General features: G+C 45.4%; 1 protein-coding gene and 1 long non-coding RNA gene across 2 annotated transcripts in view; both read right to left on the bottom strand.

The window, feature by feature from the left end:
- Nucleotides 1-3,858: 3,858 nt before the first annotated feature.
- LOC142255233 (stomatin) overlaps nucleotides 3,859-14,326 on the bottom strand; it is a 49,750-nt gene continuing 39,282 nt past the window's right edge. The window contains exons 6-7 of the mRNA XM_075326756.1: nucleotides 5,850-5,984; nucleotides 3,859-4,930 (exon numbers count right to left, since the gene is read on the bottom strand). Coding sequence (XP_075182871.1) covers nucleotides 4,736-4,930; nucleotides 5,850-5,984 — 330 coding nt within the window. The 3' untranslated portion in view covers nucleotides 3,859-4,735. The remainder of the gene's footprint in view (nucleotides 4,931-5,849; nucleotides 5,985-14,326) is intronic.
- LOC142255236 (uncharacterized) lies at nucleotides 5,993-13,298 on the bottom strand. Its single transcript, XR_012727384.1, has 12 exons — nucleotides 12,512-13,298; nucleotides 12,304-12,383; nucleotides 12,072-12,150; nucleotides 10,717-11,769; nucleotides 7,707-8,062; nucleotides 7,562-7,626; nucleotides 7,307-7,464; nucleotides 7,084-7,210; nucleotides 6,916-7,001; nucleotides 6,708-6,787; nucleotides 6,486-6,564; nucleotides 5,993-6,183 (listed from the first exon to the last, which is right to left on the bottom strand). It is a non-coding gene; the product is annotated as an uncharacterized LOC142255236 (long non-coding RNA).

Raw genomic sequence — 14,326 nt, 5'->3', positions numbered from 1 at the left:
ATACATTTTTAGGCAATTCTTTCTATCAACAAAGAACCTATTTCCATGTCATTGTCTAATCCTTGGACGTATGACATGTAACTTTATACAGTAAGTTACTAAAGGTGTATCAGTATAAGGCAGGACAATGGCGACAATAGCAAAAGGTGACAAAATAGCACCTACCTCCATAGAAGTGGGGGAACTAGTGTCCAATAGGTGAAAGGAGTGTGTACAGGGAAAGTTAGAGTAGGGGAACACCCTAGGTATTGTTTTTCTAATGGTCACGAGAGGCAAAACCTGCAAATAAAGGTAAACAGTTGAGATTGGAGTATATGGAACCCCTGACTAAGGTATGTATACTCGGATGAGCATACCTGGTGGATAAAAAATCTCAGGGTGTAATTGCTCTGGAGAGGTCTATTGGGTACAACAGCGGAACATTTAAGATTATGGTTTCTGAAAAAATGAGATAAAGAGTCAAAGTGAGTTTATCTAAAAGGGATTTTCAGTTAAGTATCCACAGAGTTTATAGTGGATAGACCAGCTACCTTGTAGTATTGCATAACCTTAATCCAGTAATTACTGGAATGGTGTAGAGACCTATTCTGGATGTAATATTTTCAGTTATGGTGTCACGTTTTATGTCCTATAGAGCAAGGAACATGTATAGTTAAAAGGTGCATTGGAACTATAGAAAAAGGTTATAAAAAGAAGAAAGCGATACCTTTTTGGACTCCACATATGAAGTACAACTATCAGCATGTACTGTAAAAGTCTTTACAATGTGTAGTTCCTATAAAGAGATATAGGTAGAGCTAATTCAGGATTATTATATGTCCTTGTGACCTTTAATGTATAATGTAGGGGAGCTGTACCTTTAAGTCGTCCTGAATTAGCTCTACCTATATCTCTTTATAGGAACTACACATTGTAAAGACTTTTACAGTACATGCTGATAGTTGTACTTCATATGTGGAGTCCAAAAAGGTATCGCTTTCTTCTTTTTATAACCTTTTTCTATAGTTCCAATGCACCTTTTAACTATACATGTTCCTTGCTCTATAGGACATAAAACGTGACACCATAACTGAAAATATTACATCCAGAATAGGTCTCTACACCATTCCAGTAATTACTGGATTAAGGTTATGCAATACTACAAGGTAGCTGGTCTATCCACTATAAACTCTGTGGATACTTAACTGAAAATCCCTTTTAGATAAACTCACTTTGACTCTTTATCTCATTTTTTCAGAAACCATAATCTTAAATGTTCCGCTGTTGTACCCAATAGACCTCTCCAGAGCAATTACACCCTGAGATTTTTTATCCACCAGGTATGCTCATCCGAGTATACATACCTTAGTCAGGGGTTCCATATACTCCAATCTCAACTGTTTACCTTTATTTGCAGGTTTTGCCTCTCGTGACCATTAGAAAAACAATACCTAGGGTGTTCCCCTACTCTAACTTTCCCTGTACACACTCCTTTCACCTATTGGACACTAGTTCCCCCACTTCTATGGAGGTAGGTGCTATTTTGTCACCTTTTGCTATTGTCGCCATTGTCCTGCCTTATACTGATACACCTTTAGTAACTTACTGTATAAAGTTACATGTCATACGTCCAAGGATTAGACAATGACATGGAAATAGGTTCTTTGTTGATAGAAAGAATTGCCTAAAAATGTATATATGTATCTATATGTAAACTATCCCCTTTTCCCCTCCCTTCTTTGTATATTGATCTTGTCTTATTCTGCCCTTTTTACAGTGTAATACGGCGTGAAGAAGGCCAGTGTTATGGCCGAAACGTCCCACCATATGTATTATTACCACTTTTCTATTTTCCTATAGCATTGAAAAATTAAAAATAAAAATATAAAAAAACCTTTTGAACAAAAACGAATTTGTTGGTCTTTGTATACCTCGTTTTTTGAATAGAGAGTGCAGTGTCTATATTGCGTACCATGGTCGTAGGTCGGGCTCTTTGCCTTCTCTGACGTGGGGATGAAGCTGCTCTTCTGTCCGCCATACGTGCCATGCTGTGCCATGGTCGTAGGTCGGGCTCTCTGCCTTTTCTGACGTGGGGGTGAAGCTGCTCTTCTGTCCGCCATACGTGTCAAGTTCCGCTGCACCATGGTCGTAGGTCGGGCTCTCTGTCTTCCCGCCGTTTCCAGGTGGGACATGATACGACGTCTTTTCACCATACATGACCCCATGTTTGGACTCCGCCTCATGAATACGATGGTGATTAGCGGCGCCGTACAAGAGCGATGACGAGCAAGACTGACACTAATCTACGTACGCTGGTCTCCATAGCAACTCGTCTCCGCCGGCCGCTATAAAAATAACACCAACTTCTTTTTTCATTATTTCACGCTCCGTTCCCGGTTTTCACTTTCTTCTTCATTAATTGTTTTCAGAGAATGATTTTACCATTGACATATATAAAGGTTAAGCTCCCCGTGTGGTGTGGCCTCTGCCCTCCAGCTTCAGCTCCAGCCTCTGTGATAGAGGCAGAGATGATCGGCCACCTCTTCTGGAACCATATGGATAAGAGCGCATACCCCACAGCGGCATCTTCTCATCGGCCGTTCCACAAACTGGAATCCGGGGGTTGGGCTAAATCTCATCTCTGTCCTGGTTCCTAGAGACGATGGATGAAGCCAGCATGGAGGTTTTCATTACAGAGAAGATTCAAGGGCGACCAGAAGGAAGACCTGAACCATAATGTCCTCACAATGATCTCCTCTTACAAGTGCTCAGAGGATCCCACCGTGGGGTTTGACATGCCTGGTGTGGAAGATGAAGATTCGGAGGTATAGTTTCTAATAGACCCGTAACGTGAGTTTAATGGAAGGAAAATCCAGTGTTTAAAGGGAACCTGTCATCAGAAATTTCTCCCAAAAGCTAAAAGATTCCCCCTCTGCAGCTCCTGGGCTGCATTCTAGGAAGGTCCCTGTTATTATTGTGCCCCATGTGAGACCAAAATAAAGACTTTATAAAGTTCTACCTTTTTGTATGCAGCTTCTGTAAATCTGTCATGGGGGCGGGCTCTCTGGCGTCCGTTATTCTGCCCCCTGGTCCTGTATGCCGCCCCCATCGCTCCTTTCCATATCTGATGCACCGCCCACTGCTCCAGCCATCCCCGCGCATGCCCAGTGCCAGTCTCACAGGACTGAGCAGTGTGACCGCTGGTGACGTGTGCGCAGGCAAGTGATTATGGGCGGGACTGTGACTGTTATCAGCAAGTACCCGCCCATAATCTCGTGAGCGCGCAAACCTCTCCAGCGGTCACACTGAGCTCAGTGTAGATGCTAGACTGTATGGGCTGCTTCCAGGGATGACGTCCCTTTGTCATGTGATAGTATTTTGAACACGCCCCTATCACATGACAAAGGGACGTCATCCCTGGAAGCAGCCCATACAGTCTAGCATCTACTCTGAGCACAGTGTGACCGCTGGAGAGGTTTGCGCGCTCACGAGATTATGGGCGGGTACTTGCTGATAACAGTCACAGTCCCGCCCATAATCACTTGTCTGCGCACACGTCACTAGCGGTCACACTGCTCAGTCCCGTGAGACTGGCACTGGGCATGCGCGGGGATGGCTGGAGCAGTGGGCGGTGCATCAGATATGGAAAGGAGCGATGGGGGCGGCATACAGGACCAGGGGGCAAAATAACGGACGGCAGAGAGCCCGCCCCCGTGACAGATTTACAGAAGCTGCATACAAAAAGGTAGAACTTTATAAAGGCTTTATTTTGGTCTCACATGGGGCACAATAATAACAGGGACCTTCCTAGAATGCAGCCCAGGAGCTGCAGAGGGGGAATCTTTTAGCTTTTGGGCGAAATTTCTGATGACAGGTTCCCTTTAATAGATGTGGGCTCCAAGGTGACTACCATGTCTAAAGACTACTTCCGATGACATCTCCCAGAGGCAACCTGCTCCAGAAAAGTGCCAAACATACTACTGATGGCTGCTAATCAGTTACCTATCCCCGACGCGGGGTGGGGGGTATGGATGAAGATATGTGCCAGTGAACAGAAGCTAGAACGAAAAGGGATCATGGTGGTAGAAGGCTCTGGTAGAGGTGAACCGACCGTGACTCTTGAGAATGAACATTCTAGAAGAGATGGGATAGATTCTGCCAGACAGATGACGAGGGCGTGGTCAACCTGGGTGGCACAGCGTTACTCATGCAAAAAAAACAATCAAGCAGCATATCTGAGTCAGTCGGATTCAAAAGCTACCCACGGTCTCCAGACCTCTAGGACGTGCCCCCAACTCTGTCTTTTTGCCCTTGAGACTGACAGTGCTCGCCATGCTGGTCTAGGCCCAGGTACCACTGGAAAGAGTGGAGGTGCAGGTCAGGCCTCCAAAAGGAAGAGAAGAGATACCTGGACTCCTAGTTCCCCAAAGACTGGACACTGTACGTCAAGGACAAGTGCTGGTGAGGTGCCTGAACAGAAGTGGAGCCAGCTTGCAGCTGACCCCCAAAAAGAGGTGACCTGAGTTCATGTAATGCTAGAAGATCTGACCAGGATTAATGCTATCCAACTGACACTGGTGGCAGGAGATCAATGGACTTTGTATCTTTTGAACAGAAACAGGGAAGCAAAGCAAGAGTCGGCAGAGACATCTTGGAAGCCAATATGACAAAGTTTTCCTCTTAACAAGTGGGAAGGGTCAAAGAGATACTGAGGCTGGATCAGCAAGTGTTTGCTGGCCATGATGATGACTTTGCTTTACTTGCGGCCGGACATGATTCCCTGCAGCATATCGATGGGGAGAGGGAAGACGATGGTGGAGTTCTTCTCCGCAGCGATGGTGGTCAGCGTCTGAAGGTAACGTAACTGCAAAGCCGCCGGGGACTCTGTGATCACTATGGAGGCTTCTTTCAGGGCCCGAGACGCATTCATTTCACCTTCTGCGGCGATTACCTGTGGAGAGACGTGTATTATAGGGTTAATACACGGCCAAACCCAGAGGTCAAAGAGTGCTATATATAAGCAGAGAGCGCCTCCTAGTGGTGGCTGCAGACAGAATCTTATCATGTATCTCTGTATACAGGGACCTCCCCCTAGTGGTGGCTGCAGACAGGATCTTATCATGTATCTCTGTATACAGGGAGCTCCCCCTAGTGGTGACTGCAGACAGGATCTTATCATGTATCTCTGTATACAGGGAGCTCCCCCTAGTGGTGGCTGCAGACAGGATCTTATGTATCTCTGTATACAGGGAGCTCCCCCTAGTGGTGGCTGCAGACAGGATCTTATCATGTATCTCTGTATACAGGGAGCTCCCCCTAGTGGTGGCTCCAGGGGGATGAGGTCTTTAGCTCCTGCTCCCCCACTCTTGCCTGTATACAGTGAGTATATAGCCCTGTGCCGGATTGTGACTGGCGTGTGATCGCTGCGTGTCGTCGGCTTCTGCGTTCTGTGCTCTCAGGGTGCAGCTATCAGACATTGGCCGGGATGGGGGAAGGGTTAATCTGCAGGGACAGATCTTGCTTGTTTTCAGGCTGCGTTTGGAGCCAGATCTGCTCAATGTCCGGGAGCTGCTGTCCCTACTGATTCCGCAGCTTCCCAGTAAGGACTGGTATGTACTGGGACAATGCCCGAAGCTGGAAATAACCGGCGGGTCATGTGATGGGCGAGGGAGGGGATACTCTGGGGGATCTGCCCTGTATGACGTGTGGGTTGGGGGGAAATTGGGCGATGAAATGATGGGAATAGTTGTCTGCTGGTGAGGGGGATGTGCCCTGATGAATGTGGAGATACTTGTTCTCCAGCAGCTCGCATAGTTCAGAAGACACTGGAAACAATCGCCTGAAATCCTCTGTGCTGCTGTAGCTTGTACCTTGGCCCTGGCTTCGCGTGCAGCCTCCGCTTCTGCCGCCATCGCCCTCTGCAGCTGCACCGGTAACTTCACGTCTTTAATCTCCACACGCTCCACCTTGATGCCCCAGTCGTCTGTGGCGCTGTCCAGTGTGGACTGCAGGGAGACAATCAAAGGTTAACTCCGGCACACTATTATTTCCCAAAAACCAGATAGGAGACAGTCATTGGATGTCAAAAATCCTTTTTCTTTTATTTTGTTAGTGCAAAACGTGAAAAAAGTGAAAAACGGTGCTATACAATTGTCCGCCAGGTGTCGACGTTTCGGCTAGCAAGCCTTCATCAGGTCGGACAGGCTAAATACATCATATACAGAAATGAAAACAAAACAAAGAAAAGGAAATCAGTCAATTGTAATAGATAGCTGCATTATCAAGGTAAACAAGGCTAAAACTGTGCATCAGTTAACATAGATACTGACAAAACCATAGAGACAAGGGTACAAAGAAAGTGCATACAGTTTAAACCTGGGAACGAACTCATGCATCAAGGTTCACAGAACCTGTTTGGTTATTTTTCTACTAATGCTCAGTTGATATAGATTAAAGAAATAACGTGAGTGACCGTGGGGTATGAAGAACATGGCAAGAATGCTCACCTTGACCTACACTGGAGTAACCAGCCTGGTAAATATGTAGGATAGCTGTAAGGATGTAAAGACCTCCGTACGGGGACAGCTGGAGAAGAGAGTACAAGTGAGAAGAGAAGAGAGGGATTAGGAAAAAAGGTAGAATAGAGGAAGAGAGAAAAAGGAGAAAAGAGAGGAAAAAAGGAAAAGAAGAAAAAAAGGGGGACAATGAAGTTGTCAGTTGTGACATACCCTCTATGAGGACCCTGGGTAATGTCGTTGTGCGGGATCCGGCCCTGGAAATCTCTATGTATTGGTCCTAATGAGGGAGTCTGGAACAGAAAAATCAGGATATGTGCTTCTAAGAGGTATGGGAATTGGGAATGGCCTATAGGGTTGAGTAGTAGTATAGTACTAATCAAAAAGTGAGGTCCATTAAGGGAAGTGAAGTGTTAATTACCTTCGTAGTAATGTATGTCTCTTGTTGGAGCATCCAGATGTTCAGAAAATGTGGTGGCCACAAGTGTGTGAATGACAGAGTAATTCCTGTGGAATAATATCATTGTCCAAAGTTCATTGAAAGGGAGAACGGGTAAAGAAAAGAAAATGAATAGAGGGTAAAAGTTACCTATTGGCTTGGTAATATAGTCAGCTGTAAGATATGTGGAATACTGTACTCATAGGACTGTTAAGGATAGTTCCTACAGCATGGATCCGCGTCCAGGACTCGTCGGAGTCAAGGGATAGTTATTAGGCTGTACAAAAATGGGATTACATCAGGGTGATTTTAGGTAACTATAGAGCAAGGAGTAGGGGGGAGGTAGGGGGAAGGAAAATGGAAGACATGTTACCTAATGGCTTCAGTGGTGTAGCCCGGGAGAAGGTCCGTAGAATTAGGAGACCATTGCCCTTATAGGAAATCATGCAGAGTGAAGCTCCTATGGTATAGAGACAGAGTCCAGAGCTCACGCTTGCAGTTAGGGTGTTTATGCCTGATTGTCACTTTCGGCTACATAAGAGAAAATAGGGATAGTAACATGGTGACTGTGAAGTCAAGGGAATAAGATAGAGGAGGGAATACAGGGAAAAAGCACGAATGAAGTTACCTAATGACCTTGAAGGAATGGCCTGGAGGAAAGTCCGTGGGCATGGAAGGAGTCAAGGTAACTGGCTAGGGACAAAAGGGAGTCGGTGAACACATATCTTAAGGTAATGGTGTGGGTCCAGTAAAGTCAAGGTGAGTCACCTTACCATGAGCCTGTGGTGCCGCAGAGGTAGATCGCTCGTCCTGTGGAGTATGTGATGAAGGGGGAAGCGTCCTTTTAACATGAAAAGTGCCGCGGCGTCACTTCCGGTTTCACTCTGACGCGGTGCATGATGGTCGTGGTGCACTGCGCATGCGCGAGTGATAGATCCGGTGTTTATAGTAGAGAGCGCGTTATTGCTGCCGGTGGAACGCGGAAGTGAATTTTGGAGCGCACGTGACAAGGGAGGCGTGTTAGTGAGTCACATGACCGTGTTAGTGGAGGATCCAGGTATAGAGATCGCGTTTTCAGTGCAGGGGTATGTGACAGGCTGGATATGGTTGTCACAAAGTGATGCTAGTTCTGTAATATAGAAAACAGGAATTAGGATTCTGTATAGTGAATAATCACATATATACATAGGAACTATATTACAAAATTATTTAGTGGAAATAGTAATCTCAGCATAATTAGTCACATTAACCATTAATGTTAATGGGGAACAGTAAACAAATTGCGCATAAAATGACAACACTATAAATCCCATACCTAGGATGACCGCAATTATATGCAAATACATATATAGATATATGGGCATCTATATACAGGCACCTATAAGTACTTGGAGGAATGAAATGGATACACATGTGCACATACATATATCAGCGTATACATCAAGTAACATATGGTAGATCATAGGAAAGGGACAGGATTATGTGGTAGTGGTTACTAGGGGAGGATTGTTAAAAAACCTGTTCATACCTCCGGTTTAGACCGTGAGGCTCAAGGGTGCCGAGAGTATGGATCCATCGAGCTTCCCTTTCCCGAAGGATTTTGATCCTATCACCACCTCTACGGTTAGTGCCCACCTGGTCTATGACCTGAAATTTGAGTTGTGAAATCCTATGGCCTGCTGTTATGAAATGGAATGGAATAGGTAATAAGGTGCGACCGCATCTAATGTCCGATTTGTTTTTAATGATGCGGTCTCGGATATGTTGGGTGGTCTCCCCAACATATCCGAGACCGCAAGGGCACTTGATGTAATATACAACGAAGGAGCTGTCACAGGTGAAAAAGTCCCTGATGGGAAAAGATTTCCCGGTTCTGGGATGTGTAAAAGAGCATCCCTTGGTGATGTTGGAACACTGGGCGCATCTGAGGCACGGAAAGGTGCCAAACTGTGGATTGTTGAGGAATTTTTGTCTAGGGGTGTGATGGTTGGAGCCTATATCTGCCCGGACCAGTTTGTCCCTGATGTTTGGTGATTTCTTGTAACAGATTAGAGGGGGTGTCTTGAATTCATTGATTTGTGGATAGGAACGGCCAAGGAGTGGCCAATGTTTCAAGACAATTTTTTTAACCAATGGAGAAAGGGGATGGAATGTGTTGATCAATGGTATACGGTCGGATTGTGTTAATGGCTTAGGAGATGAAGATCTCGTTTTAATAGCTATGTTGTTAGGATAACCCCTCTGTCGAAACCTGCTGCTCATTTCATCATGTCTAACCAGGCAATTGTCCTTATTGCTCACTATACGGTCAACTCTCGTGTGTTGGCTGATTGGTAACGAATTGTTTGTATGTTTGGGATGGTTACTGGTATAGTGGAGCAGGCTATTCTTGTCCGTAGGTTTAGTATAGATATCCGTTGTGATGCTGCCGTCACTATTTTTAATAACCCAACAGTCCAAGAAATTAATTTTGTCAGTACTGTGGTTGATGGTGAAAGTAAGACCGGTTTGATATTTATTGACATCTTCAAAGAATGAGAGTAAAGAATCTAGACCCCCGTCCCAGATCAGGAAGATATCGTCAATGTAGCGACGCCATAACAAGGCATGGCATAAGACCAAAGGATGGGAATGTATGTATTTATCCACGAAGAAGGCCATAAAGATATTAGCGTAGGGGGGCGCGACGTTAGAACCCATCGCGGTCCCCCTACGCTGTATATAGTATGTATCCTGGAATAGAAAGAAATTTCTTTCCAGGATAATCCTGAGTAGATCCATACAGAATTTTCTGTTTCCCATTGGTAAGGTGGTGAATTGTTCAAAAAACCACTGTACCGCCTCCAAGCCATCCTCATGGTTTATGCTGGTATACAGTGAATTGACGTCGAGTGTTACTAGTAGAGACGTGTGTGGAATCTGGTGTAGATCTGTTAATGTCTCCAGGAAATGGGACGTGTCCTTTAGATAGGAGGGAGTCAGAGGGATAAATGGTGAAAGAATTTTCTCAACTGTGCGGGCCAATGGGGAAAAGACCGAGTCTGTTGAGGCCACTATAGGTCTACCAGGGGGACGAGTGAGGTGTTTGTGCACTTTCGGGAGTGTGTAGAAAACCGGAGTAATCGGATGTGGGTTGCTGAGGAAGTCTCTTAATTTATGATCGATAATGCCCTGTTCAAAGTGATATTGGGCCGTGGTTTTAATCAAGGAGGCAATCTCAGATGTGGGATTGTGGGGGACTGACTCATAAGTGGACCTATCGGATAGTTGTCCCATTATTTCTGAAATATAATATTGTCGGTCAAGGACAACAATGGCTCCACCCTTGTCAGCCGGCTTGATAATGATGGTTTGATTGTCCTTCAAATTTTTTAGGGCTCTGGATTCGTCTATGGATAAGTTATTTTTGATGCGAAATGTGCCGGCGTGAATCTGTTTATTCAGGTCCTCGATGTCATTGGAAACCAGTGAGACAAAAGTCAACTGGATGAAACGACCTCGGGGGCATGAACGAGCTCTGTGTTTTGAGTTGTAGAGATTTCAATGAGAAACAGGGGGAAATTACAGAAGAGACCGTAGTAGCATTATCTACATTATCAGCAGTATTTACATTGTTGAAGTGCACTTTCAGTCGTATAGATTGGAAAAACCGATCCAGTTCTTGTTGTACCGAGAAAGTGTCGTATGTTGGAGTAGGGCTAAACGTGAGCCCTTTCTGGAGGACCAAATGTTCAGCAGGAGACAAGTTATATGCAGAAATGTTGTAAACTAAGTTTGCATTACCTGTGACCTGGTCCATACACGGTCTGCCCGATAATTGCGATTGCCGCCTGTATCCCCTCCTCGTCTTCTTGTTGGAGGTCGTCGCTGGCCTAAAAAACTTTGTTGTTAACGCTGGGGACGAGTGTCGAAATCCGAACTCCCGGACGAAGAGTAGCCTGTATAACGAGAAGGACGTCGTAAGAAGGAGGAGGACTCCCCTGAGCGCCATTTATAGACGGTCCCCTGGGAGTAGTCCTCCTGATCTCTAAAGAACTTGTTACGTTTTTTTGCCTCTAATGTTCTCCTAAAGTTTGAAATATAATCGTCGGTTTCTTTTTTGAGTTGTTCAAGATCTGTAGCTGATAGGACTTGTTTTAGTTGAATTTCGGTTGCTGAGATGGTAGCGGAAAGTTGGTCGACCTCTTTTTGCAGGAAGTCGATCGTCAGGGTGATGATGTCCATTGAGCATTTATTTAGAATTGCTTTGAATTTGTCACAGAACTCATTATTGTCTGCGAAGATCGTTGGTCTTAATGAGACCCGTAGGCCCCTTGGAATGCGCTTGGTCCGATGATATTCGGCGAGAGTGGTCAGATGGAGATCTAGGGATGCGTGTCTCTGCAGCACCTTCTCAAGATCCCTTCTCTTGGCTTCCTCAGTTGGTATATTAAGGAAGGAACTGGGCTTCGTGACCCTTGATACTATAGTGTTTGTCTCTTCTTCATTATAAGAGAATGTGGTGAAGCTGGGTTGCGACATCGGCAGATCCAGAAAAAGAATGGCCTTGTTGGGGAAATGAGGGAGCTAGGTCAAAAATTAAATCAGTCAATAAGGAAGGAATGACCTCGCATCACCTCCCATAGGTGCTCAGGAGAAATAGGACAGTCAATCAAAGGTTAACTCCGGCACACTATTATTTCCCAAAAACCAGATAGGAGACAGTCATTGGATGTCAAAAATCCTTTTTCTTTTATTTTGTTAGTGCAAAACGTGAAAAAAGTGAAAAACGGTGCTATACAATTGTCCGCCAGGTGTCGACGTTTCGGCTAGCAAGCCTTCATCAGGTCGGACAGGCTAAATACATCATATACAGAAATGAAAACATAACAAAGAAAAGGAAATCAGTCAATTGTAATAGATAGCTGCATTATCAAGGTAAACAAGGCTAAAACTGTGCATCAGTTAACATAGATACTGACAAAACCATAGAGACAAGGGTACAAAGAAAGTGCATACAGTTTAAACCTGGGAACGAACTCATGCATCAAGGTTCACAGAACCTGTTTGGTTATTTTTCTACTAATGCTCAGTTGATATAGATTAAAGAAATAACGTGAGTGACCGTGGGGTATGAAGAACATGGCAAGAATGCTCACCTTGACCTACACTGGAGTAACCAGCCTGGTAAATATGTAGGATAGCTGTAAGGATGTAAAGACCTCCGTACGGGGACAGCTGGGGAAGAGAGTACAAGTGAGAGAAGAGAAGAGAGGGATTAGGAAAAAAGGTAGAATAGAGGAAGAGAGAAAAAGGAGAAAAGAGAGGAAAAAAGGAAAAGAAGAAAAAAAGAAAAAAAGGGGGACAATGAAGTTGTCAGTTGTGACATACCCTCTATGAGGACCCTGGGTAATGTCGGTGTGCGGGATCCGGCCCTGGAAATCTCTATGTATTGGTCCTAATGAGGGAGTCTGGAACAGAAAAATCACGATATGTGCTTCTAAGAGGTATGGGAATTGGGAATGGCCTATAGGGTTGAGTAGTAGTATAGTACTAATCAAAAAGTGAGGTCCATTAAGGGAAGTGAAGTGTTAATTACCTTCGTAGTAATGTATGTCTCTTGTTGGAGCATCCAGATGTTCAGAAAATGTGGTGGCCACAAGTGTGTGAATGACAGAGTAATTCCTGTGGAATAATATCATTGTCCAAAGTTCATTGAAAGGGAGAACGGGTAAAGAAAAGAAAATGAATAGAGGGTAAAAGTTACCTATTGCATACCTCCCAACCGTCCCGGATTCTGCGGGACTTGCACGATTTATCAGGGCTGTCCCGCACTCCCGCGGCTCACAGCTGATGTCCCGGCTCCTCCCCTCAGTGGAGTGAATAAATTAAATTAAATTATCATCGGCGCTGGATTTTCGGGGGAGCCGGGACTCGAACTCATGGAGCTGTGAGTTCATTGTTTCAAAGGCAGCAGCTTTACCACTGAGCTACTGCCTCTATTGAAACCAATAGGAAGATTTTGTTATCTTGACCTCTATACTGCAGGGGAGACACCAGAAGCAGGTTATTCAGCTGCAAAGATAGATGGAGGGATGGATGAATGGAGGGATAGAGGGAGGGATGGATGGATGATAGAGGGATGATAGAGGGATGAATGGAGGGATAGAGGGATGAAAGGAGGGATAGATGGATGATAGAGGGATGAATGGAGGGATAGAAGGAGGGATAGAGGGAGGGATGGATGGATGATAGAGGGAGGGATGGATGGATGATAGAGGGATGAATGGAGGGATAGAGGGATGAAAGGAGGGATAGAGGGAGGGATGGATGGATGATAGAGGGAGGGATGAATGGAGGTATAGAGGGATGAATGGAGGGATAGAGGGATGAAAGGAGGGATAGAGGGATGGATGGATGATAGAGGGAGGGATGAATGGAGGGATAGAGGGATGAATGGAGGGATAGAGGGATGAAAGGAGGGATAGAGGGAGGGATGGATGGATGATAGAGGGATGAATGGAGGGATAGAGGGATGAAAGGAGGGATAGAGGGATGGATGGATGATAGAGGGATGAATGGAGGGATGAATGGAGGGATAGAAGGAGGGATGGATGGATGATAGAGGGAGGGATGGATGATAGAGGGATGAATGGAGGGATAGAGGGATGAAAGGAGGGATAGAGGGAGGGATGGATGGATGATAGAGGGAGGGATGAATGGAGGGATAGAGGGATGAATGGAGGGATAGAGGGATGAAAGGAGGGATAGAGGGAGGGATGGATGGATGATAGAGGGATGAATGGAGGGATAGAGGGATGAAAGGAGGGATAGAGGGAGGGATGGATGGATGATAGAGGGATGAATAGAGGGATGAATGGAGGGATAGAAGGAGGGATTAATGGAGGGATAGAGGGATGAAAGGAGGGATAGAGGGAGGGATGGATGGATGATAGAGGGATGAATGGAGGGAGGGATAGAGGGAGGGATGGATGCATGGATGATAGAGGGATGAATGGAGGGATAGAGGGATGGATGGATGATAGAGGGATGAATGGAGGGATAGAGGGATGAAAGGAGGGATAGAGGGATGGATGGATGATAGAGGGATGAATGGAGGGATAGAAGGAGGGATAGAGGGAGGGATGGATGGATGATAGAGGGAGGGATGGATGGATGATAGAGGGATGAATGGAGGGATAGAGGGATGAAAGGAGGGATAGAGGGAGGGATGGATGGATGATAGAGGGAGGGATGAATGGAGGGATAAAGGGATGAATGGAGGGATAGAGGGATGAAAGGAGGGATAGAGGGAGGGATGGATGGATGATAGAGGGATGAATGGAGGGATAGAGGGATGAAAGGAGGGATAGAGGGAGGGATGGATGGATGATAGAGGGATGAATAGAGGGAT

The sequence above is a fragment of the Anomaloglossus baeobatrachus genome, chromosome 10, assembly GCF_048569485.1.
Source record: "Anomaloglossus baeobatrachus isolate aAnoBae1 chromosome 10, aAnoBae1.hap1, whole genome shotgun sequence".
NCBI classification, from domain to species: Eukaryota; Metazoa; Chordata; class Amphibia; order Anura; family Aromobatidae; genus Anomaloglossus; species Anomaloglossus baeobatrachus.
This window is presented reverse-complemented; position numbering and strand designations above follow the sequence as displayed.